This window comes from Doryrhamphus excisus, linkage group LG9 (genome assembly GCF_037039965.1).
Source record: "Doryrhamphus excisus strain RoL-2023G ecotype Guam linkage group LG9, RoL_Dexc_Guam_v1.1, whole genome shotgun sequence".
NCBI classification, from domain to species: domain Eukaryota; kingdom Metazoa; phylum Chordata; class Actinopteri; order Syngnathiformes; family Syngnathidae; genus Doryrhamphus; species Doryrhamphus excisus.
The window spans coordinates 15,076,791-15,103,085 of record NC_136365.1 but is presented as its reverse complement, the minus strand read 5'-3'; the positions used below and the strand labels follow the sequence as shown (position 1 = coordinate 15,103,085).

General features: G+C 41.5%; 2 protein-coding genes and 1 long non-coding RNA gene across 4 annotated transcripts; 2 read left to right on the top strand and 1 right to left on the bottom strand.

The window, feature by feature from the left end:
* Positions 1-3,466: 3,466 nt before the first annotated feature.
* LOC131132701 (phosphoribosyl pyrophosphate synthase-associated protein 1-like) lies at positions 3,467-12,377 on the top strand. Of its 2 annotated transcripts, XM_058078572.2 has the most exons (11): positions 3,467-3,933; positions 5,200-5,252; positions 5,337-5,403; positions 5,613-5,785; positions 5,908-6,023; positions 6,267-6,322; positions 6,520-6,665; positions 7,775-7,825; positions 9,225-9,295; positions 9,951-10,097; positions 10,338-12,377. In XM_058078572.2, the coding sequence occupies exons 1-11, from the start codon at positions 3,770-3,772 to the stop codon at positions 10,494-10,496; spliced, it is 1,203 nt and encodes a 400-aa protein (XP_057934555.2). In that variant the 5' UTR covers positions 3,467-3,769; the 3' UTR covers positions 10,497-12,377. The 2 variants fall into 2 exon arrangements, with proteins under 2 accessions (XP_057934555.2, XP_057934565.2); XM_058078582.2 differs by lacking the exon at positions 7,775-7,825.
* A 942-nt stretch (positions 12,378-13,319) lies between these two features.
* LOC131132072 (GTP-binding protein Rhes-like) lies at positions 13,320-14,598 on the bottom strand. Its single transcript, XM_058077306.2, has one exon. It carries the CDS (start codon positions 14,479-14,481, stop codon positions 13,855-13,857), a length of 627 nt encoding a protein of 208 aa, XP_057933289.1. The 5' UTR covers positions 14,482-14,598; the 3' UTR covers positions 13,320-13,854.
* Positions 14,599-15,672: 1,074 nt separating this feature from the next.
* On the top strand, positions 15,673-22,003 carry LOC144899817 (uncharacterized). Its single transcript, XR_013628120.1, has 3 exons — positions 15,673-15,778; positions 16,611-16,701; positions 21,921-22,003. It is a non-coding gene; the product is annotated as an uncharacterized LOC144899817 (long non-coding RNA).
* The last annotated feature ends 4,292 nt before the right edge of the window (positions 22,004-26,295 follow it).

Here is a 26,295-nt window from a genome sequence, read left to right as displayed (position 1 = left end):
TTTTACTTCAGCTTTACCTCATATAACTTTGTGTGAATGACGTGTTTTCTACGGAACAAGCTGCCCATTTCGTTTTCACCTTCACCTTGGCAATATATCTCAGAGGGAACATGACATGAAACCTGCTGCTCAAGGATGGAAATTATCAGTGCTTAGTTTCTATGGTTACTGTCACTTCAAGGTAAACTGGGTTCTTCCGCAGTTTTATTGAGAATTTCTATCCTCCACTTGCAGTTATAAACACACATACACACATTCCCATTGAGCCGCTGTTAAGTGTTGGCCACCGGCGGCGTAAAAATGTGAACAGTCAAAAAGCACATAATCATAAGTGAACACACTTCTAATAAATGCCCTTGTCAGAGCCCAGACCTAAATCCGATGTGCCAGGGATTGCTCAGAAGCAAGCTGTACATGACAAGCTCACAAGCTCCATGCAACTTTAAATATTACCAAGCCGCAGTGCTGTTATTTATACATAGTATGTATATGTTGTGTATGTATGATATTGTTTTTTATTGTATTTTTTAAATATGAAAGGACATCTGGTCAGTCCTGGCAGGTACATAAAAGGACGAGAGTGACTTCTATGGTTTATTTGGTCTCAAAAAATGTTGACAATAATATATTTTCAGTGTTAATTTGTGGGACAATAAACATTTCAAAACACACCTCCATTGTTTTTGTGACTCTCTTAAATATAAAAATTTGTTCCATCATATTCGTTCACTGTACTTTTCTGGGAATCAATATTAAAATGCCGTGTTGTGATTTGGGTGTGTCGTGACACCCCAACTAATAACATTCTGTATTGGGCCGTCTATCCAGATCCTCACCAATATGCAATACATTTTGTAATACGTTGCTCCACGAGCGGCTGTACGGCTGATGAGTGGTTAACTCGCAGGCCTCACAGCTAGAAGACTGGAGTTCAATTCCACCCTCGGCCATCTTTGTGTGGAGTTTGCATATTGTACCCGTGCATGTGTGGGTTTTTCTCCGGGTACTCCAGTTTCCTCCCACATTCCAAAAACATGCTAGGTTAATTGGCGACTCCAAATTGTCCATAGGTATGAATGTGAGTGTGAATGGTTGTTTGTCTATATGTGCCCTGTGATTGGCTGGCCACCAGTCCAGGGTGTACTCCCTCTTGCCTGAAGACAGCTGGGATAGGCTCCAGCACCCCCGCAACCCTCTTGAGGATAAGTTGTAGAAAATGAATGAATTAATGAATATATGTGTTAAAACAATTGCTGTGAAAATCATCAAAACAAAATCAGTAGTGAACTAAAACTTTTGCACAGTACTGTACAAATTAACAATTTTTGAAAGCATCAATGATACCCCCATCTGCATAACCATGGTGATGAATAAGAGTAGCTGTGTGGCTCTGTGGCTACGATTACACTAAATAATCAGATGATTGCAATGCAGCAGGTTGCCAGGCTGCCTCCCTGTTTATGCTGCTTTCACAATTTGTGCGGCAACGTCATGAAAGTGTGGGTTCACTCACAAAAATAGCAACGAATCAGTTTTGAGTTTGTGCATCTGTGTGGTCTGAGGACTTTTTAATGACTTCCTTTCCACTTGCCACAACATTGCTTCCAATGTAAGTCTGCATTAATTAAAACCAATGTTACAGCTTAAAAAAAAAGGCTTTACCAATTGAATGATAATATATTATCTTTATTATGGTCAGCTGGCATAGACTCCAGCTCACTGTGACCAAATGAGGACAATGGTAAAGAAAATGGATGAATCATCATCATTAATGTAATTGTCATGATCATGATAATGCTCAGCTTTGACTGACATTCATATAACAATAGTGTTGGCAATTACGAGCTTTCTGTGTGTAGGTGTTTATTTTATTACTAGTGGCAATTACTGTTGTAATTATCTATTAATCTATCTATTATTACTGCATACTAATATGTGTTTGTTAATTTTTTGTATTGTATTATTATTTTCGTTTTGTATTTAAGAAGTTTTTATTTCATGATTTATGTGCAGGGCGGCACGGCGGTCGAGTGGTTAGCGCACAGACCTCACAGCTGGGAGACCAGGGTTCAATTCCACCCTCGGCCATCTCTGTGTGGAGTTTGCATGTTCTCCCTGTGCACGTGTGGGTTTTCTCCGGGTACTCCGGTTTCCTCCCACATTCCAAAAACATGCTAGGTTAAATGGCGACTCCAAATTGTCCATAGGTATGAATGTGAGTGTGAATTTGGTTGTTTGTCTATATGTGCCCTGTGATTGGCTGGTGACCAGTCCAGGGTGTACCCCACCTCTCGCCCAAAGACAGCTGGGATAGGCTCCAGCGCCCCCGCGACCCTCGTGAGGAAAAAGCGGTAGAAAATGAATGAATTTATGTGCATTTACTTTTTGTATTTATTTACTATTTTATGCTGAAGCTCTGTGCAGAAAATCTTTAGCAGTTCTCTGTTACCATCTAGCGGTCATATTTTGTAAACGCGTCTGGTCTTGTGCAGGACTTTGTATGTCTACGCAATAACAAAACATGAACTGTCTCGTGCTGGCCCATTGACGGTGACTGTGGTCTTAAAGGGGACATACATTTCCACTTTTCTTACCTATAAGAAAACGATGTTAAACAATGCCAAAGCAACAGAGAATGACGTTTGCGCATGATTTGCGCCTGAGAGCCAAAAGAGGCAGGTCATTATGAACTTTCGATGCTTTAAATGCCGTCTGAATACAAAATACCATGCAGTATAAAATGAAGTGAACTGGACTGTTCAATCACACAACACGTGTCAATCACAGAAGACACTGTAATGACAACACACAGGAGTTGGAATGTAGAAAGGGTGTGGAGCAGACATTTTCTTCTAAGGTGTAGTCATCCTTCCAGCGAGGTCCCATAAACATTGCCAGAGTCTGCTAGATCAGCTGTGAGCTTTTGCACTAAAAACAGATATATCACGAACAATAAAAAACAGTCATTGGGCATGGGAACACTGGTTATATATCAATTAAGTTGCAGTGCAAACTTGACATTTTCAGTTACTATCAGTAAGGCACAAAATCAGTAAATATTTTTTAGGCCCATCGTGCATAATATAATGACGATCACATGTTGAAAGTAAGAAGTTACATCTACTCATGTTGATTGATGATTTTGTTTTTTGCACTTTAATTCATGAAGATGTTGCACTTATTTTTAGATTGTGCCACTGTTCTTTTGCAATTAGTTTTATAATTCTGATGCAAAGACTTTTGGTAATTAAGTGGGGCAGTCAAATTTAAATTTAAGGATAAGCGGCATAGAAAACGGATGGATAAACGTTGCATTTAAGCAATAAGTAAATAAACATTTCCGCACTGAATGAGCCATTTGCCCTTTAAGATGACGTCATATCAGTTCCATCCACTAATTGGTCAATGCTGTCAGCTTGCTGTGGCCTCTGATTGGCTACCTCGAGTGTCTTTTTTTGCAAGAGTCGATGCTGCGAAAGTTTCAGGTCTGCATCAACCGACTATTTTACACAAGCTTTACAGTTTGTGCACTGGAACACAACACAGTGTGGAAGGTGGTGCGTTAGCTATTGTTGAGCAACGCGAAAAGCTTCCCGTTTTTGGCTCATTTTAAAAGTTCTCACATTTTTTAAGTAATAGTTTTTCAGCTTGGTTTTAGCTTTTCAGTCCGTTCAGTTGCAGATGGGTATTTCGTCCTGTAGTTAAGTATTTGTTTCGAAACATTTGGAAGAAAAAGTGAAGCCAAGAGCTGCAGTGGGTCCTAAGCAACATGCCGATAAGGCGTTTTGGGTGCCACAAGTCTCTGGTCTCGCGCTCTGAAACGCCAAAACTGTCGTATGGTTACTCGAAAATGAATGTTTCAAGGAACGGATACCGTGTGTTTTCTGCCAACTCCAGCACTGCTTCTGCCCAGCTGGCCAAGAAGATAACAGAGTAAGTGGACCTCAGTACAGTACACCAACCTTGATGTGCTTTTTTTGCTAGCTTGCTAGCTAAGTGCAGTTGGCATGAGGCGTCTTTTTCTTTTCCCTCTTCCCCCAAACAACACGCATAGACGCAAGCTGCCCAGTTGAAGTACGCATGCGCACCGTCTCGTGTGAGCCCAAAACAACATGCTGTTGATGCATAACTTAATTGAAACTTTAACTTCAGAACACGATTTATTTGTGTTTCAGTGTTTAAAAAATCCAGGACAATATTTGCGCAAAGGTTTTAGTCTATTGGTTTACCAAAACAACACTTTTTTGCTTGAGTTTACATATTGAATGGGATTTCCACAGTGTGGCCCCGGGGCCACGTTTGGCACACAGCTAGTTTTTTTCTTTAATTGCCCTGAGTGGGCATCCATTTTCTATCCCTTGATTCCTCACTACGGGTTATGGAGGTATGCTGGAGCCTATCCCAGCTGACTTTCGGGGAGAGGAGGGGTACACCCCGGACTGGTTGCCAGCCAATCGCAGGGCAGTCTCCAATTAACCAAACATGCATATTTGTGGACTGTGGGAGGAAACCGGAGTACCTGGAGAAAACTGCACTGGGCATATTCTGAAAATTAAATGTATTCATTATTAATAAGATATATTATTAGATATTACACAAAGAACTATTTGCTTTGTCACCCATAACGCAAACCTTGTGTATGGTGACGCGGACATTAAAGACTGGTTCCACAATATGAACAGGGTGAGGCCCCGGAGCCTGGTTCTGTCCTGCTCCTCCAGTCACCAAGCCAAGTCTTCACTCAATACCCTGCAGCAGATCAGGCTAATTATTGATGCATGCACATTAGGGTTCATGCATGCAATTTATTGCACAGCTCAAGGCGATATATAAAGTCTAGACTTGCTCAGAATGTTGCGTACTCAACGGCAATATTTGTCTTTGAGTCTTAGAGTTTGCTCAACATTGCACAACTTGAACACATTAACACTTATCCATTAAAAAAATTACATCGGAGCAACAACTTTCCTTCTTGTTATAGCTTAACAATACCGAATTTTAATCTGCTGCATCTCATTGTGACCACTACATGTCAATGTTTTGCATGTGATGTGTTTTGTGGGGCCTGTTTTTCTCCTTTTGTGATAAAACATTTACTTCTGCGAACATCAATTATGGATATTTCATATTCATTTTAATTGTAGCGCTCATGTGAGGATATCTTTGTTTGTGGTTTTAACCCTCCTCTGTTTCTTCTAGACGCTTGGGTGTGGAGTTGGGCAAGGCTGTCGTATACCAGGAGGGGAATGCAGGTCAGGCTGAGTGAAAGAGAGAGGGATCTTATCCACTCTGGCGCCGTCGTCATGAACCCACATTGTCTTTTTGAGTGTTTACAGAGACCAGAGTGGATGTGAAGGAGTCTGTTCGTGGACAAGACATCTTCATCATTCAGACCATTCCCAGGTGAGACAAAGGAGTTCTTCATGTTCCTCAAAAATATCCTTTACCAGTCCATTACAGCACAAAATAGAGGGTGAAATTGATTAGCCATGTATAATACCTCATGTTTGCAATGTATATAAGCAAAAAAAATGTCTGTCATACCTGCCTGTTGAAGCTTAATTGCCTTCCAGATGCTATAAATAGATTTAATTTATGTGCTTGTTTTATAGAGATGTCAACACTGCCATCATGGAACTGCTGATTATGGCTTATGCTCTGAAAACATCCTGCGCTAAGAACATCATCGGGGTCATCCCATACTTTCCATACAGCAAGCAATGCAAGATGAGGAAGAGGGGATCCATTGTTTGCAAGCTACTGGCCTCCATGTTGGCTAAAGCTGGTATGTGCACTCGCTGTTTGTACAATATATATACATATATACTGTATGTAGTTGTACACCACTGCAAGCTACAACCGCAGTAATACAAACATTTTTACTTTAATAACTGTCTGATGTTGCAGGGCTGACTCACATTATCACAATGGACCTCCATCAGAAGGAAATCCAGGGCTTCTTTAGTTTCCCTGTTGACAACCTGAGAGCTTCCCCCTTCCTCATCCAGTACATCCAAGAGGAGGTGCATTACATTGGAGTGTTGTCCATTGGTGAACCACTGGAATTTTCCATTCCAACCCAATTTTCTATAGCACAAAAACAATAAATAGTAGATATTCAATGTATTCCTGTTAAAGCAATACAAACTAAAGACACTAAATCAATAAAAGACTTCTGACAGTTAAAGCGGCAGTAGGCTATTACTGTATGTAAAAGGAGATGTATGGTAATATGCGTGTCTGATCTCTCTTTCCCACACTTCTAGATCCCAGATTACAGGAATGCTGTCATTGTTGCAAAGTCGCCATCGGCTGCAAAGAGGTAATGACACAATTTACAATGTTCATATCATCCAGTTTTGCATCTTTTTGTTTAACATCTTTTTCTCACGCTCTCATAGTGGATCTTGTCTTTGTTTGAGCATTCTTGGTTTCTTCTGTGCAAACATTCTGTGCCTGCCTATCTGTTTGTACATACACGTCGTCTTTGTCAGTTTCTTTGACGCTTGTGTGTCTCAGGGCGCAGTCCTACTCCGAGAGGCTGCGGCTCGGCTTGGCAGTCCTGCACGGCGCTGCTCACAATTTAGAGTCCAGCATGGGCGATGGCCCGACTTCACCGCCGCCAGCTCGCTTCAATGCTGGACACACCGGCCTGGAGCTGCCACGTAAGACTGTGAACGTGCACGTCCAGAATGTTGCCATGACACATTGGGCTTCCATGATTGATGCCATATAACTCTCGTGCATTATCCTCGAAGCAAATGTGCTCATAATTAAATGGAGGAAATATTATCTGAGGATAGTTGAGTGGTTAGCGCGCAGGCCCTACCGTTCAAATACAGTTTTATGCAGATTTAAAAATAAAATCTACATCAGGAGGTTGCCTACAGCCACAGCTGTTAATGCCAGTTCGAGGCAGTTGGGTACGCTGTGGTCATCTACCACCATGTATGTATTTAGTACAGTGGTTTACACGTGTGCTGCACGGCGGAGAGTGGTTTGCAAGCATGCCTCACAGCTAGAAGACCTGAGTTCAATTCCACCTTCAGCCATCTCTGTGTGGAGTTTGCATGTTCTCCCCGTGCATGCATGGATTTTCTCCGGGTACTCCGGTTTCCTCCCACATTCCAAAAACATGCTAGGTTAATTGGCCACTCCAAATTGTCCATAGGTATGAATGTGAGTGTGAATGGTTGTTTGTCTATATGTGCCCTATGATTGGCTGGCGACCAGTCCAGGGTGTACCCCGCCTCTTGCCCGAAGACAGCTGGGATAGGCTCCAGCACCCCCGCGACCCTTGTGAGGATAAGCGGTAGAGAATGAATGAATGAATGAATTATCTGAGGATGTTTTCTGCACCAAACAGATACGTATACAGGTGGTCATCAGGGTACCTATGAGTTCCATTCCTACATTGTGATGTAGTCGAGTTTTTGTTCCATTGTGTACCTAAATTGCCATAACTCCTAAGTCACTCATACTGTACACAGAATACACAAAGGACATGAAATGCAGCAATAAAACATGTATATCCAAGAATGAAATGTAACTCATAAAAAAAAGAATTAATCATATTCATCTGTTCATCCATTCAAACTAGTACTCAAGCGAGTCCCGTGTTTGAAAACCAAAATGGCATTTTAAATTAATTTATGGGTGTTCATACGTGACCACAAAACACTGCAACACGAGTATAAACTGTATTTGTTTTCATAACCATACAAATGTTCATGTTACTATGTTATTTACATTCTTATTGTATTGTTATTTCCAGCTAACACAGTCAGCAGATCTCGTGTCCCATTTCCAGGGATTGAGCTTCCAAGTATGATCATGCTTAATGTCTGAATCCATTTCTGCTTCTTGTTGATTGGGGACGCTTCCCTGCATGGAACTTGGAATGTGTTACTGAGGGCCTTCCTCTTTACACGCCTCCTGGCCTTCTGCCTAAAATTATATGGTTTTTTTAAACTGTTTAGTGGGGATGCTCCGATTAATTTTTCAATGTATTTATGGTGAGTGCTACAGTATTGGTCAGTGCTGTATGGGGAAATTCACGACAATTCCAAGGTCCCTTGGCTGCTACTGAGCCTAAAAAAATACATTAGGTAATTACTAATAAAATCAGTAATTCATTTATAATCACCATGCTTCGTCAACTGCAGTATTATAGGCTATGTTCACACTGCAGGTCAATTTAGATTTTTTGTTCATAGTATTATAACCTGTATTTGATTTTTTTTCATGCCAGTGTGAACATCACAATTCCAATTTTTTTCCAATGCGGCTCAAGCTTCATTCATCTGTGGATATAAATTTGATTTGCATGCAGTGCGACGTGCAATGCCATGCTTACCGATACTTTGATAAAGGTTCTCACAGAAGCTCTTCTTGTCATCCGAAAATTGTGTTTAAGAAGTGTCAGTGAAGTGGCTTGCTGCGGGCTGCAATAGTACTACCACATACCAGTCACATGGTTTATTTTCACGGAAACCGACCAATACTGATGGGTGGCCGATCGGTTGGAGCATCCCTACTGTTTAGCAGCATAAGAAAGGCCGTATGGCTGCGGTGATAGAAAGGCTGTCTCGCTTGCTGGTTCCACATTTGCCTGCCTGTTGAAGAAATTATTGAACATCTTTTGATCTCAGTGAATGCTAACATTTCAGAAATAGCACAGACTTGGAATAGCTCTTTTTGAATTAAAATTGGCTCACGAATCAGCTGATTGCAGTTAATGTGTAAGTGCTAACGAATAAGAAAATCTTACCAAAGTGAGGTTTTGTGACATGGACTGTCCACATTCTACATGTGGTTATGTTGTTCTGTGTGTGGAGTCGATGACGCCAGACAGCTGTGGTGGGTTCTAGCTTGCATCGATGATTATTTGGTATCCCTTCATTTACTTAAATAAGCAGTATCCTGGAAATACTATTGGATTCCAAATAATGATCGACTCTGGTTCTTAGAAGATTAACTATATAAATATTTAAAATCATAATGACCATGAGTGCAAATCAGTTTTTTTTTTTTTCAAATAAAATGACATGGTTGTGCTGTGTGTGTGTGTGAAGGCTGGTGGGTTGAATAATGGTTTTGCATGTTTGCAGGTTTGAACCAAATTTCTTCTTTTCCGCTCTAGGGAATCTGCCCCTTCCCCCATTGCAGTAGCACGGTTCTCATCTTTTCTTGGGGGTAACTCTGTTTCTCTGTGACTTTTTTAGTGATGATGGCAAAGGAGAAGCCACCCATCACTGTTGTCGGAGATGTTGGAGGAAGAATCGCCATTATTGTTGTAAGACCACACTTGGGAATCAGTTTGTTTTTGTGGAATTCTGCAACAGACACACATAGAATACATTACAGCTTTATTCTTCTTTATGAAACATGGCATTCTCCACTGTTATTATAGTGTCAGTGTAAAATGTAAAATCCCTGTCAAATTAGCACCTGCACATTCTAATATTCATAAGATTTACAAGGTATATTGGTTGTAGTTTGCAAAGGTGTACAACTGTACTCCATACTGAGAACTAGTCATATTTCATTTTACAGCATATAGCTAAATTGATTACCAAAATTCAGCGCTGTGTCTGTTTCATAAAACCAACATAGACACTAAAAAAGAAGGTGACTCATGTTTTCATTTCTGCAGAAACTAAAAGTAACCAGTTTTTAAACAAGCAGCACTATTGAGCATTATGATTTATGATGGCGGATCTTATGATAGTGTATGGTTAATTAAACATGACAAAACCCTTCAGCAATGATGTTTCATAGCTGGAAACTGCTGTGCTGATTAGAATAGTTCTTGACAGTAGCACAGTAAAGAATGCAGTCACATTTTTCTTGTGTAATGAGGTACAATTAGGTAATTGCTAACTTTGTTTCTGTTGTGTTACTCTAGAGATCAGAATAATTTCCCCAAAATGCATCATTTGTCTTCTCAGGACGACATCATTGATGACGTGCAAGAGTTTGTTGCAGCAGCAGAGATCCTGAAGGAGCGAGGAGCTTACAAGATCTACATCATGGCCACACATGGCCTTCTGTCTGCAGAGGCACCCAGACTGATAGAAGAGTCTGCCATTGATGAGGTGACATCCTGTCATTCCTTCCTACCTGACTGCACTATAGACCCAGGGCAAATATGTAAAACTATGTAGATGAGGACCTGTTAGACAGGCTTCAATTTCACTGTAATTACTGCTGCATGGTGACCCATGTATTCACATACTTAATTGTACCCTCAAGTCTGCTCATTTCCAATTTGATGCATGAAGCCATACAGGGTATGACAGGATGATATAGATTTGTCTGTATTGTGGCGCCCCCAGGTGGTGGTGACCAACACCGTGCCCCATGAGGTCCAGAAGCTCCAGTGTCCAAAGATCAAGACAGTAGACGTGAGCATGATCCTTGCAGAGGCCATCCGTCGCATTCATAACGGAGAATCCATGGCTTACCTGTTCCGGAACATCGCTGTGGACGACTGAGGCAACCACACATTCCAGATTACACTCAATTATCAAGCAACCAAAGACCATTTACAGTGTTCAACTCATGTGGAAGTTTAGGAACATTGTTTTCTAACAGAAACGTGATGTATCACTTACAGCGTCGCATTATTCCTTCTATATCAAATGGCAAATAAAACTATTCTTCTAGGGTCGTGATTGGGATCGTGATTGGGGCAATTACTTTTAAACAGTAGGTTCAAAGTTAATTATTATCAAATGTATCAACAGCAAATGCACAAATGTCACTTTGGTAGAAGTAAATTTTATTCATAAACCAGTAAAACAGTAAATATATGTTTTATACATAACATGTTGCTGTATTAGTTCCCGGACCCTGAACTTGTTCTAAACGCCTCAGAGTGACTTTAATCAGCTGAGGAGCTTTGACCAAGTCCAGGGGCAAAGAATTATCCTACATACGTAGCAATGCTGTTAAAATTCATGTAAAAAAAATACACAATGCTCAGAAGTGAACTTATCTGTGAAAAATACCGACAGCCATAAGTCCAAGTTGTCCATTTTGTGAAGACATTTGTCACACACCTGTAAGGGAAAGCACCAGCAGACTGCGGAAGACAGCTTAAAAGTGGTCTGAAAGAGGAACTGCCGACTAACGTTTACCCGGCCATTTCCTCAAAATAAAACAGGAAACTTGTTTTATTCTAATCTGAGTTGAGTGTGGGGAAGGTTTTACTGGTAGATTAAAACTGAGCATCACCTCAACACAGCAGGTCGAAATTAAATAAAAATATAGCTCTTAAACTGTAGGTTCAAACAAGCAATCGACTTACGAAGTAAACATCCAGGTTTCCTCCCATTTTGACTATACTGTATTACTGATGAAAACTATTGACTCCAATACCACCTCCTTTCTACACACATCTGCCCACATCTTCCTCTGGTGTTTGCTTTTTTTTTTCCTCTTTAGGAGTTAATATGGGTTGGCAAACTCCCTCATTTGCGTCATTTACTGTCAACTACAGGGCTGGAGTGTGGAGCAGAAGTTTGTCAGCAAAATATTCAATAATGATAAAAATAAATCCACAAATTAACTGGTATAGGGTTCACAAAAAGTACATAAGGGACATCTTGTTGGCAGGGCCAACCAACATGCCTGTTTTAGGAGGGTTGCCTTTAATTGTGTAAGTTTGCAAATAAAATTATTCAAATATCGTTCCCATATCTACCCTGTTTTAAATAGGACAGTATACAACAGTATAAATTGAGTGTGCATGTCTATGATACTGTATAGCAGGTGTATCCAACTTCCAGCACTATTAAAGCTGTTTAAGCTGTAGGAATACTACAATATAATATTATAAACTGTTTATCTAGCCTTGCTCTGAGTCCTTTTTTTCACTATAACTTGACATGTGTGACTCTTCAGTGTTTCCCTGCTGCTGTGCAGTTCAAGAGTATGAACATGCATTGTGTTCTGTGTCCTTGTGGTGTTTTAGAACGATATGTCAGTGCTCTGTTTCATGTCTGTTATTGCACACTGGCGTATGTGCTGGTCGCACAAAAATAGGAGAAAATCTACAGAGATAGAGATCTATAGAGATTTTCAAACCCCCAGAGAGAATGCAAAAAAAAAAATCTGCAGTGTGCAAATCACTTGCTCCATAAATATGGCACACTTGCACCCCTCTGACGACCCTACTCCAACACCACAGCAAAACACAACAATAAACTTAGTCTTATCACCAATTAGTATTTTTGACGAATGTGACAAAGTGCCTTGATCATTTTCGATTGCGCAAATGTACCCGATGTTGTGGCTACCCAACTAGCTGTAGTGTGTACTTTCACCAACAGATGGCGATAGAAGGTAAATTGATAAAAGCCCTCGTTGCAATAAAGGCATCAACAAAAGAGAGCAGCCTTTGATTTATGAGCATATGAACGGTATTGAGTCATTAATACGTGTAGAATACTGGGACGCCGCCAAAGGTAATTGGTTTTTAATTTAATTGACAGAATATGAATTAAATTGTTGCTATAATTTCAATATAAAGGGATTTGCCAATCATCTATTTCCTGTGCAAATTGGCTCGTGACAACGGGTGTCAACATCCTTCTCGGAACCATTTTCTGAGCTTGTGCCAGGGGTGTATTTACCATTAGGCAAACACATGCAATTGCTTCATTGTTTTTTCCATCAACGTAAAATACATATTGTGTAGTCGTAATTCACATGCTTAAAATGACACGATAATAACGTAATCTATTATGATTGTTTCGACCGCTTTCTCTTCCCTTCTCCTGCAATTGACTATTGCTATTACTGCGCATGTGCAGGTTGAGTCAGGGAGACAGTAGAAAAAACAAACTTGTTGGCGCGGTTTGGAGAAAAATGAAGCTGAGTGACCCCAATGGAGCAGCCAAGATGGGAAGGCCAGAGGAAGACAAACAGTTTTTATTAAAACTTCGAAAGGTGTCAACTTTTTTCACAGTCCCAACAAATGTATATGCACGATGACAGCAAGATACAGATGCTCGCCGCCTGGGAGAATGGAGTAGGTCGAGAGGTGACGCTAAGAGGGGCGCTTTTCATAACATGACGTGACTATTTAAATGGTAACTATGTTAAATGTTCCTAAATGTTAAAAGAAATTACTCACCTTTTGTTAACACACATTTTCCAATGCAGTGCAACGATGTGGAGGGTTGCCAAATAACTAAATATCCTCCCTGGCGTGTGCTGGTTCTTAAAATCTAGCATTTTTCTGTTTATTGATGATTTAGTCATGGTGCTTTTGGTTTGCATAAGTGGCTTCTGTCTTTGGCACATAGACCACATTTTAGATGACTTCATATATTTTTATTACATATTTTGATTCACAATCCACTTACATTTGCTTAAGTTTAACAGCACAATATTGTATGAGATGGTAAAACCCCCAACATTTATAGAAAAACAATAATTCAAAGAGTTACAGTTTAAATGAGTCACTTATGCACAATCACATATACAAATATATGTAAACATCATGTGCCACAAAAAAAACTGTACAGGAAAGATACAACAACTGGGAATATATTTGTACGTCTATGTAATTCCCACAGAAAACTTGATGCACGTGACATCTAATAGCCTTACATTGATCTTAACAGCAGTAGCATAATGTCACCCAGGAAGTAGCAAACACCACAAATCAGGTAACTGAGAAATAATGAATGTGTCTTCCATATTTATGCTGCTCACTTTCATCCTTGAGTTCAGTGTCAAGGTGCCTTAAGTGTCTGGTGTTTTGTTGGAGATCAATCAGTGTGTTCCTTGACACCCACTCCCACCTCTTCATTTTTGTCCCGCCATTAAAGTTAACAGGTGTTGTTATGACAGAATGCAACTGTTGGTCTTGTTCATAGGGGGTCTGAAGCTGGTGTCTTTAGGAAAAGTCTCCCTGCGTCGTCGTAGGGCAGGGCTGAGGCGGCTGGGCAGGTTGGTTTGCTGCAGGAGCTCCTTGAACACCTCCACCACGTTGGCGTTGTCCTTGGCCGAGGCCTCCAGGTAGCTGTTGTTCCAGTCCATCTCCACTGTGGACAGAACGTCCTCGCTGGACACCTGCCGCTCTTGCTCGCGGTCCATCTTGTTGCCCACCACCACGATGGGAGTGTACTTGTCCTCCTTGATCTCCAGGATCTCATCTCGAAGGCTTTTGACCGCCTCAAGAGACTCAGGGTCATCCACGGCGTAGACCAGCGCGAAGGCGTCGCTGTTCTGGATGGAGAGCTTGCGCATGGCCGGGAAGGAGTAGCTGCCACTGGTGTCCAGGATCTCCACAGTGACCTTGACCCCGCCGATGTCGTACTCCTTGCTGTGCAGCTCCTCCACCGTGCGCCGGTGTTTGGGCTCAAACGTGTCCTGCAGGAAGCGGCGGATGAGGGCGGTCTTTCCCACCCCTGCAGCCCCCAGGAACACTAGACGCACCTGTGTCTTCTCCTTCACCTCCAGTGACATGCTGGACACTTAACTGGCCTGGACGAGAGGAGAAAGAGCTCCAAAGTTGTAAGTCAAGCAGCAAACCTCGTCTTTTCTTCTTTGGGTACTTACTTGGGTACTATCACACACTCATGTCTACTGTGGCTGCTGTGAAGCAACTCACTGTTTTTATGCGTGTTTTGGTGAGAGAGCATGCACGCCTTCCTCCACTTGCAGCCAATCAGCACGGGGCTGCATGGTAGGGCAACCAATGATGGCAAGGCATGCAAATGAGGGCCACACTCAGAAGGAGAAAGGCTGTAAATGTCACCGTGACCAAGTGTGAGCAAAAAGGAGGGAGCGGGGCTTTTTAATGAGGGGTGTATTTTCTATGAAGTATAAATTCGATTAATTCTTGAAAATGGCTATAATTTCACTGTTTCAAATAACTTGTACAAATATCATCCCCACTCATAGTGACCCTTTTTGCTCATGGAAGTCAGGGGCATTTATTTACTCATCTGCAGAGAGTAGTAAGATTTAATTAAGGCCATACGTTGTTATTGCCTTCTATTAGCAATTTCATTCACAAAAGTAGCTTTCTGGCTGTCTAGTTACATTTCTAGATTAAAAAAAAATTATTAGTCGAACCTGCTGAATAAAAACCTATAAGGTCGACAAAAGTTAAAGTCAAAGGTCCTTGTAAAGACATCTGCAGGTTCGGATAACATATAAATTCAACTAAACTACAGATTGCATGTTGGTTCTGAATGTATTTAATTAAACCTTGAATAACCTTGAAAAATGCACTGGATACATTGTTTCGTGAATGAATAGTGTTAATATAGTAAAACACTATATTTACTGGGATGTTGGTTGATTTGTACTTATTTCACAAAACCTTTTTTTCCCATTTACAGTTGAATCTTTTTGACCCCACAATTTCTTGTGTGATTAGTTAAATTGTTTACTTTGTCTCTACCTGATGGATGTTTTCCCACAGCTTATAAGTTCCTGTTATTGTCATTAATGAGCCGCATTACCTGTGTCCTGAGTAGTGAACCTAACTTTATGGCTCATTGAGTCCAGGCGTGGCAGTGCTTCACTGAGTGTAAATCACCTTCCTGTGTCCTTGTTGTGTAATTAGGTTTGATGCATTGCCCCCCCGCCCAAAAAAAGACAACTCTTTGCCAAGATCTCGAACCGACACTGTCATTGTGATGCTTGCAGATTTCCTTGGAGACCGCTGTCGTCCCGCTGACTGCAAGCCACGCTTCCTTGCCTTGTTAGGCTTGGCAGCAACGTGGAACCAAAACAAGCCCAGAGGAACATTGTGGTAAGCCCCTCCTCCCATCATCATCCGACAAACACACACTTAAAATGGGTCTTGTGACACTAAGTAGGAGTGTTTTGTTTGGTTGACAGGATGACCGGAGTGTACCTTAACTCAGCAGAGAGTGTCACTTGCTTTAGCCACTCTGCATAAATTATTTTTTGGCAGTCTTTTAGAGAAATTATCAGTGCACAAATGAGATATACAGTACAAACCATTCCTGAAACCAGGGAAATGCAACAAAATGGAGACCATACAAGCGTATTCAAGAGTCAAATTGAATGTTAAGTAATATAAATGTGTACATGTTGGCAGGTCTGCACTAACATTCTAAGTACTCCCAGCCTCTCATGCCCCCCCCTGACAGTTCACCGCAGCCTCCTCGGGGGGGTCTGCCCCACTATTTGAGAAGCACTGCCCCTAAACAGAGGAGGAGGTTTGCGCCTATCTTCTGCTGATGGCAATATCCCAACATTCATTCATTCATTTTCTACCGCTTTTCCTCACGAGGGTCGCGGGGGTGCTGGGGCCTATCCCAGCTGTCCTCGGGCAAGTGGCAGGGTACACAATTTGGAGTCGGCAATTAACCTAGCATGTTTTTGGAATGTGGGAGGAAACCGGAGTACCCGGAGAAAACCCACGCATGCATGGGGAGAACATGCAAACTCCACACAGAGATGGCCGAGGGTGGAATTGAACCCTGGTCTCCTAGCTGTGAGGTCTGCGCGCTAACCACTAGATGCCGTGCAGCCCCAATATCCCAACATCTCTCCCCAAAGATTGTCTCATTCCACAGGAAGTTTGGCCCCTAACAGGCTGTTTTGTCACCAGGTAGGCAAACGATCGATCAACTATCCTGTCATCACCATGTTGAAGTATCCTTTGGTGAGATGCTCCTGATACTGCGTCATCAGTATTTGAATGAGGTAACAGTGTTAAAGTGCTCTGAGTACCCTGAAGTGCTAAAGCACTACTTACCATTATACTTACCATTATTGTGACTGTATGTGGGAGGTGTTTTATGTAATTATATTGACTGGCACCACCAGGTAATGTAGGCAGCTAAAACAGCATAAAGTAGGAATATGTGCAAATACACTGAATAATACCAAAAATGCATTTTAGTTCTTTCATTTCAGTGTCCTACTTTGCACACCATGACTCACAACAACATTGGTATGACTCACTGGAGCACTTAGATATCGCACATCAAATGTTTTTTGTTTTTTTTTTAGCATGCATACAGTATTTTTTTTCCTGACAACATCCTAATAACCAACAAAAATACACATAAACTTCACAGGGAGTTTAAGATTAGTTGCACCATTTCCTGAACTACATGTCATTTACGACATGTTCCACTAAGTCTCATTTCCCAGACGGGTATTTGGTATTTTATGATCATGCTGTCTGGGGGGGGTCATAATGGCCAGATGGCTCCATGTCCTGGACTCAAACGAAGTTGCACTGCTAAAAAAAACATTGAATGAATTTATCTACAGTCCATGAGAAGAACAGAGAAGCGTCTTGAACATTTTGCAATAAATATTTTTCAATATTTGTATATGTACATATATATGTTGTATCCTGTAAATCTGACAAAGATTTTCTGCCAAAATTACACAATGACACCTTATTAAAATAAAATTTATTATGATAGTAATGATGGGCTGCACAGTGGGCGTGTGGTTAGCGCGCAGACCTCACAGCTAGGAGACCAGGGTTCAATTCCACCCTCGACCATCTCTGTGTGGAGTTTGCATGTTCTCCCTGTGCATGCGTGGGTTTTCTCCGGGCTCACATTCCAAAAACATGCTAGGTTAATTGGCCACTCCAAATTGTCCATAGGTATGAATGTGAGTGTGAATGTGTATGTGCCCTGTGATTGGCTGGCCACTGTACCCCGCCTCTCGCCTGAAGACAGCTGGGATAGGCTCCAGCACCCCCCGCGAATGAGGAAAAGCGGTAGGAAAAAAAAATGAATGATAGTAATGACTTGTTTATTGCAGTTAATTGGTTCCAGAAGTTAATTTCCAAGAGGTGGGATTCCTTATTCATAAATAGGATATTTTTGTAGTTGGCGCTTAGAAAACCTGCCCTTCTAAATCCGTTTTTTAACATTATTAGAGCCCTCTAGACAAGAAATAACAACCCTATAGTCACCTTTACACCCATATTACCCAGTATAGTTGAAATAACAACACAAAATACAACGTATTAGACATAATTAAACATAAAATACACACCCACTAAACAGCAGCTCAGAACTGTTACACCTGTCGCTAGTATAACATAGTTCCCGACCGATATGGGATTTTTGGTGCAGATACCAATATAAAGGTCTGACAGAAAGCCGATAAATTCCACCGTTACCTTCAGCTTTACAGATGCCATGCAGCATTTACTGTATTTGTTCAAGTGAATTGAGGAAAGGGGTTATTTGAGGGAACAGTGTATACTGTATGTGACAGATTTGTCGTTTGTTTAGGTTGTTGTTGAAAAATAGCCCTGAATTCATGTCCCAGTCGTTTCTGAAGGTACACTTAGTATAGCAGATGCTGGAGGATTTATTAGGCCTCCATTAAGCCACTCTCATTACAAGATGATAACAAAAGGTTTCGTGCAGGACAGCTCTCTTCTTTACTTTTAAATGCAATTTTGGTTCTTTCAACTTACAAAGCTTATTCAGGCTACATGACCTGTGTTGTGACACTGGTGTACTAAACAGGTGTGTGTGTGTGTGTGTGTGTTTGTGTGTTTGTGTGTTTGTGAGAATCCTTCTTCATGCAGTTGTGACTTTTCTTTCAGGTCATATAATTTTATTCCAACTGGCCTCCTTTTGATTTCCTGGAGTGTAATCACTGTGTGTGTTCCTTTCTGCAAAGATAATGGACTCTGTTCCCTCCAAGAAAATAATAATTTCCTTCACAGGATCAATGCTTTTATACAATGATATAAAAGCATATAATATTATTTATATTATGTATATTTCTTACATTGAAAAACATTACTTGCAAATGACAGGTACTGTCACAGTTACAGACAAGTGATCGGTATTCTTCATGTTAGTCTCTTTGTTGGACATGTTATTGAGTAGGACTGACGTTGGTGTTCCTTTACCTTCTGGCTACATCGTCTGCACACACACACATATATATATATATATATATACACACACACATATACACACTCCCCTGCAGGAGAACATGTGCGCAACACTGTCATGTTGTCAAGGCAATGCCATGAGATGACGGTGTTCAAATATGACACATGCCAAATATAAATGCTGCCCCTTCTGCAAATCGTCCATCATTGCTTGAGGAATTTGATCTGCAACTTTTTAATCATTGGAGCACTCATGCGAGCTTGTATCAGTAAGCTGTAAAAACTATTGTGACGATAAAAGGTGCAACTGAACATTTACAGTCGATGAACAATAAAATTCACTTTTACGCTACTGTGCTTTATTATAAGGAGAATAGCGTCATAGTCATCGCTAGTGTCTTTTGCGTTTTTTTATAGCCACATTAGCATCTTTTTTTATTCGCCCAATATGGTTAACCATATTGTACTGAGCAGCCAGGACAAATGGTATGGACTGCTTTCCTTTTCGGTAACACAGTCATCCTTTACACATTGGGGCTCAAATTTTGGGGCTTGTGTCTATTACTTTTTTTTTGTCAAAAATGTATACGTTAATAAATCATACTGTTTTGGGGGTTGAATATGGCCTATTATTAGTCCAAAATTGTTACGTTCCTTGCGGGTCTGGGTTCCGGACACGGAGACAGGAGTCTGGTAAGTGAGATTCAGTTTATTTGGTCCAAAAGGTGATGGTGTCGGAAGGGAGCACCATGGAAAGCACACTAAAAGTAGCTGGCTAAAGGCGAGTGCTGCTGAACGCACAAACAAAAGGTTCTGGGAGGCGGAGCAGCGACATGTGTCGCGTAGCGTATGCAATGCAATAATCCGGCGTTCCCCGACTGTCAGCAGTCGGCTTAAGTGCCAGAGGAGTAATCCACCTCAGGTGCGTTCAGCAGCTTCACCTCTAGCCAGGAACAGAGGATCTGGAATGATAGAAAACAGAGAGGAGACGGGGGCACAGAGCAAGGGCACCAGGAAGTGACAAAAATATTCATATATAAACACATTTTGGGCCCTAATTAAGCATTTTGAAGCATATTGAGCATGTTTACATAGTGATATTTGTCTTGGGACCAATCACAGTGGTCCCAATACCCAGAGACGGGCTGTGGGTGGAATAAATTAAAACGGTTTTGGAAATCCAAGGAAATACACATGGAATACTAGGTGTATATTTTGCAAGATGTAGAAAGATTTCTGTGCTGGTTATTGTGTGTAGCTGCTCTATAGGAGTCCACAACTCAATACTTAAAGGTTGGCAATAAAACTTGAAAAGAACAAATTACCCACCGCAAAGTCCTGGAAGTAAAAAAAAAAAGAAACAACATGGAACTCTCCCAACTCGAACATGTGTGAGCCTACATTTTTTATCTTTTTTTATTATTATTTCTTCTGTACTGGGTAATACAAGTGTAAAGGTTACTAAAGGGGTGTTATTCCATTTCTAGAGGGCTGTACCGGTGTTATAAATGTATTTAGATGGTCATAAATACATTTTCCATTATTCAAACTATGAAAATATTTTATTATAAGAATCCTACTTTGTGGAAATTCACTTTTTATGATCCGGTCTGGAACCAATTAACTGCGATAAACGGGGGACAACTGCATTTCGACGGTCATCGTCACATTTCCCCTTTTTGTTTACATTTGTGGAAAAAAATATTCCCAAAATAAAAACAAGCTTTCAGGTGACAGTTTTGGTGATTAGCAAAGACTGGAAATGTTTGTGAATTGCAAAGTGCCCCAGCGTTTGTTTCCTGCTGCTCATTTTCCTCACCTTTCCAGTATGTAGTCTGAAATTATTTAGCAATGCTACTTTCACTTTCTCCCTCCCTCCTGTTTGTGTGAACAGCTTGTTCACTTCAAAGAGCCAACTCTAAGAGGCGGATGATTCTAATGTTTTGGTTGTCAATGCTGTCATCTGCGTTTGCATGTTCGATGGTTTCCACTCCAGTTGTGTGACAGTTACCTCCTGCACTGTACTGTCAATCAACATCCCAAATGTGTTTTTTCTCAAGCAAGGAGAGCCGCACAAACAGCAAGTAGTAAATGTTAATGGGACAAACGATCTTTATGGTGTCACAGTGTGTCGCTTTTGAGATTTCAGCAGAGATTGAATTTCTTCCATCACATCCTTACCCAGCTTTTTTCATACACACATTCTTTGTACGCTTTGATGGACTGACTGGATATGTGCCACCGTGTTGGAGGTCAACACACACACACAGACACACACAGGCAGGGTGCACAAGTTTGAGTACAGTGATAAAGCAAGCAGTTTCCTGTTCCTGTCAAACACATCAGGGAAGAGGATCCCATTTTATTTTATGTACATTACTTTCTCTCACTGATATCGTTAACCCTCTGACCTGGATCATGGAAACGAGTTATTGAATAACAAAACAAGTGCACCATCAGTAATCTGCACTTCATCTGAATCCAACCTTTGAGGGTGAATGCCCGTCGTACAGTTTTAAACCAAGATGTTAAAATACTCCACTATGCATGATGTCATGTGTATTTCAGTCATAAGTGTATTTTTTCTGTAGTTTTTAAAGTGTACAAATGACGACAAAGTGTAGTAATCAATAATAGTCACAGTCATTTGTGCCATTAAAATGTTAGTTTCTGTTTTTCTTGTTTGAGTTATTATTGTGAATGAACCAAAACTACTCGTAATCATTTCTACTTTGCACCTTCTCTGGTACCCCTTTCAGGAGAATCACCCATATATGTAAACATGCAGTACCACTGAATAGTCACACTCAAGTGTCCCGTCGGCTGCTAAAAAGTCTACTCTAATTATAGGCTTCTTGTTTGACAAATTTTTACCAACGGAGAAAGTCATTTACACCTCGTGGCTGACTTTTACCGCCTGCCTCTTTTCAAAACACTCCTAAACACATTCGAGTTGCACCATAGACTTGGCCTTTGCATGTACTTTCTTCGACTCATTTGCTCATTTCAGTCGTTTTCTCATGTTGTTTTCTCTCTGCAGCATCATCCATCTGTCTTAGCAGCTGGTGGAGCTCAGTCGCAGCAGTACTTGCTTCAGTGGGTACCCACAACGTGGAAAAAGGCCTGTATTTTTTAATCCACTGTTGCATTAGGTAAACACGATCAAGCATAGAAACTAACAACTAATCAACATAGTTTGGTTTTACCTTTTTGAAAATACATTGTATCAATAATGTGTGAGTCTCTTAGGATTCCATGGCTAAACCTTGAATACTATTAAGTAAGTGAGACATGTTCAGGTACGAACTGATGGATTGAGGAAGAAAAATACAATAAGACAGTATGCAGTACATGCACAACCAGTTACAATCTGATCTGATGTAATCTGAAAGGGTCATTTTGTATAATGGTATCTTATGTAAAAGGGTATCTTCCACGGTGTATGAGTGGTTAGCACGCAGGCCTCACAGCTAGGAGACCTGAGTTCAATTCCACCCTCGGCTCTCTCTGTGTGGAGTTTGCATGTTCTCCCCGTGTATGCGGGGGTTTTCTCCGGGTAAATAAATAAATAAATTGTACAATGTGAGTGTGAATATGGTTGTTTGTCTATATGTGCCCTGTGATTGGCTGGTGACCAGTCCAGGGTGTACCGAAGACAGCTGGGATAGGCTCCAGCACCCCCGCGACCCTTGTGAGGATAAGCGGTAGAAAATGAATGAATGTTCAATCCATGTTCAATCCTCCACGCACACTGTTTGTGATGACATTGCCACACATCTCAAGAGGGATTCTCAGAATTTCCTCACAGAAATAGGCTTTCATTGTCTCAATGGTCTGTGGGTTGTTGCAGTACACTCTCTCCAGGAAGTAGTCCGCAGGAGATAGATGAGCAGGCCATGGGTTAGCCGTGCGCTGTGAGATGAGCCTATCTGCTGGAAAGTACCCGTTGAGGATATCTAGTGAAACATTTGAGCAATGTGGAGGTTCACCATCCTGCTGGTAAATGACGGTATTCATGTTGACTCCCTGCTTTCTCCTCATCATTTCCACATAGCGTTCATTGTGCTCCCTCCACAGCGCTGTAAGAGATTCATTGCAAGTTATCACAAACGCTTGATTGTAGTTGTTGCTGCTAATCTTGGCACAAGGAGCTTTTTTTCTTTAATGATTCATTTCAAAACTACAGTTTGTGTTCAGTTGTGTTGTCATTGACTCATATTTACATTTGTTTGATGATCTGAAACATTTAAATGTGAAAATCATGCAAAAGGGGGATAAACATATCAAATGTTTCTCAGTCAATCTATTTTCCTACTACCTCTCAACAAGCCTGGCATTGCCTCAGGAACCGCCGGAAGGAGCTGGACAAAGTAGCCTGATCATCGATCAGATGTAAATTGGTTGTGATTGCCAAACCTCTAGGGAGTTACTTCTCCTTGGGTAATTAGGTCGTATGTGCCCAGACTACTTGGACAGCGAAATTCCACTCCAGTCATATTCCTTCCTCCGATGTGGGCATGGTGCGCTGTAGTGTGTGAAACTTCCGAGCGGGTGTCTGAGTCACTCACTGACCCACGTTCTCTGTACTGGCACGGCAAGACCAAACTTAAGCGCTGTTTTCTCACCCAGTGTGTCATCCCTTTGTCTGCCACCCAGTCTAACTTGTGCTTATCACAGCAGACATTAAGAGAATATGTGGATGCCAGCCAAGCAGGATGATTTTCAGTAAAGTGTGCAGACATTTCATTTGGAGCGTGTTCGCATTTTGTAGGTAAGACATTTTGACATGTTCCTCCATGTTCCTGCCTAATAAATCATTCATTTATTTTCTACTGCTTATCCTCATGAGGGTCGAGGAGGGTGCTGGAGCCTATCACAGTTGTCTTCGGGTGCGAGGCGGGGTCACCAGCCAATCACAGGGCACATATAGACAAACAACCATTCACACTCACATTCATACCTATGGACAATTTGGAGTCGCTAATTAACCTAGCATGTTTTTGGAATGTGGGAGGAAAGCGGAGTACCCGGAGAAAACCCACGCATGCACGGGAGAACATGTAAGAGATGGCCGAGGGTGGAATTCAACTCGGGTCTCCTAGCTGTGAGTCCTGTGCACTAACCACTGGAACGCCATGCAGCCACCAAATAAATCAACCATAAAATAATGAAACATTATTTTCAGAATCAGAATAATGCTGCAGAGCCCGCTGTGGTGTAGTGGTTAGCATGCTGGACATTGGAACAGATGCCCTGGGTTCGAATCTCCACTAGTAAGCATCATCGGTATTCATCAGGAAGGGCATCCGGAATATAAATGGCTCAAGCCAAAGAATCAGTATGCAGATCAAAAAGATCTGCTGCGGCGACTCCGTAATCAGGGAAAAGCCAAAAGACACAAATGAAGAAGTTGTGTCATTCAGTCATGTAAACTCACGGGGCATTTGGTTGTGTAAGCTATCTTTTCTATTCTTTACCTGCTGCTCACAAAAGGATGACATTTTCTTAAATCATGCACCTCTACTGTGTTGCCTGTGCTATTATTTTTTCTGATGACTACACCACATGGTGGTTCTGTTATTAAAGTTTGAGCCCTATGCAAATTTTTATGCAGCTCTATACGTGCTGCAAGACACCCACTGTAACTTTATGGTGTTTAGTTTGAAACACCACTGAAATAGGTATGCACCTTTAAAGGACTGACAAGCAAAGGTGTAAAATTTAAGCAGGATTGAAAGAAGGTACCTTATACCAGGGGTCTCGAACTCAGTTTCACTGGGGGCCACTGGAGATAGAGTCTGGGTGTGGCTGGGCCACATCACTGATAATATCTTGATGCAGTGACAGGGTGACACAAAAAAAAATTCATTTTTGCTGCATTCAGCTGCGATAGGCTCCAGCTTACCCGTGATTGTAATTAGGATAGAAAATTACATGATGATTGTACAATGTTTGTCAGGCTCTGCTGAGCAGTGTGGATGGATCCCAAGATGCAGACACAGGGACAGTTCGAGTGGTTCAAAATTATTTAATAAAAACACAAAAATGTGGCCTGAAACCGGAACTCAGGGCGACGGCACAAACAAAAGGGCGGCACCGTGGGCAAAAAAACAGGAACTGAATATGACGAAGGATATAAGGTTTTATCACATACAGTATTAATTGGCCCTGTACCCTAGAAACCGCCCATGAATGATACGGGAAAAGGCCAAGATGATACTGTGTCAAAGCCCAGGGCAGTGATACTGATAAAATATAGAGTTTAACCATGTCAGTATCAGCCCCCGTAGCTGTCCACTCAGAGAGCGCTGCTCTGGTATCGTGCCCGTGAAACAACCAATCAGAGAACAGCGCACGAGCGTTTGTTTTGCTGTCGTCTGTGCTCTGTCAACATGTCAGCGGTTGACACTCCCGCCGAAAGACAAATAGGGAAAATAGCAAACAGAATATTAGAAATGGAACGTTTTATCACCATTAATGAGGAGGACACTCTTGAAATGATCGAAAAAACTAAAAATGCAAATACAAGTCGGAAAACCAAGGGCGACTGCAACTGCAAGAACAAACGAAGACTGGTAGAAAGTATTCCCCCGCCTGAGTTAGACAAATACGTGTCTATGTTTATTGTAATGTCGTTGCCGACGCTATGGAAAGGACAAGACTGTGATCACTAACCAGCTTTTATTACACAACAATACTGGCTACTGTCGGCTGTAACCACGCCGTTGCAACCACCGCCAGCAACGCAACAGTGCTTCTTTCGGTCTCGGGCTGATACTGACACTTGGGGGCATGATACCTGGCCTGATACCAGACAAACCATGTGATCTACACATCTCTAAATACCACACGAGCTGGACGGGCTATGAAACCGTGCTATGAAACGCATGGTGTGAAGACTCCACCATGGAAAATAATCCAGCACTGTATGGCTGCAGGTGAGGAGGATAAGAAGGGAACTAATTAGAAACAGCTGCAGGGTCCCGGTAGCTCCGCCCAGCTCAGGAGGTGTCAGGATCTCAGCAGGGAACACAAATGGAGAAACACAGGAATACTATCACAGACTGACCTGTGTCACCGAAGAGCGTGACAATGTTAGTTCTTTGGACAGCAAACTAGTTAAGTCAATCCAAGTCAAGCCAATCTTTGCTGGTTGCAGTTGAAGGTTGAGTTCCTTCAAGACGCATTTAATCACCAATTTTCATTATACATGTAAATTGCTAATGCATAACGGTCTGCATTCAATTTAGACCCAGAAGCAATGAATGTACCCAAACACTGACTTCCAGAACAGGACAGCCTAGATGTGTCACAGCTGAGCTCAGGCTTTGTGATATTTTACAAATGTTACTTCTATTCCATATGTTTGAGGCGCGCACACACACATTTCACCGACATGTTTTTGCGTTGTCCCG

What these genes read in the sequence shown, in the direction of transcription:
- LOC131132701 (XM_058078572.2), top strand. Translation starts at nt 3,770, where the DNA reads ATGCCGATAAGGCGTTTTGGGTGCCACAAGTCTCTGGTCTCGCGCTCT. An exon ending in ATCATTCAGACCATTCCCAG is followed by an intron (nt 5,404 to 5,612) that starts GTGAGACAAAGG and finishes CTTGTTTTATAG; the next exon opens with AGATGTCAACACTGCCATCA. An exon ending in TCCAGGGATTGAGCTTCCAA is followed by an intron (nt 7,826 to 9,224) that starts GTATGATCATGC and finishes TGACTTTTTTAG; the next exon opens with TGATGATGGCAAAGGAGAAG.
- LOC131132072 (XM_058077306.2), bottom strand. Translation starts at nt 14,481, where the DNA reads ATGTCACTGGAGGTGAAGGAGAAGACACAGGTGCGTCTAGTGTTCCTG.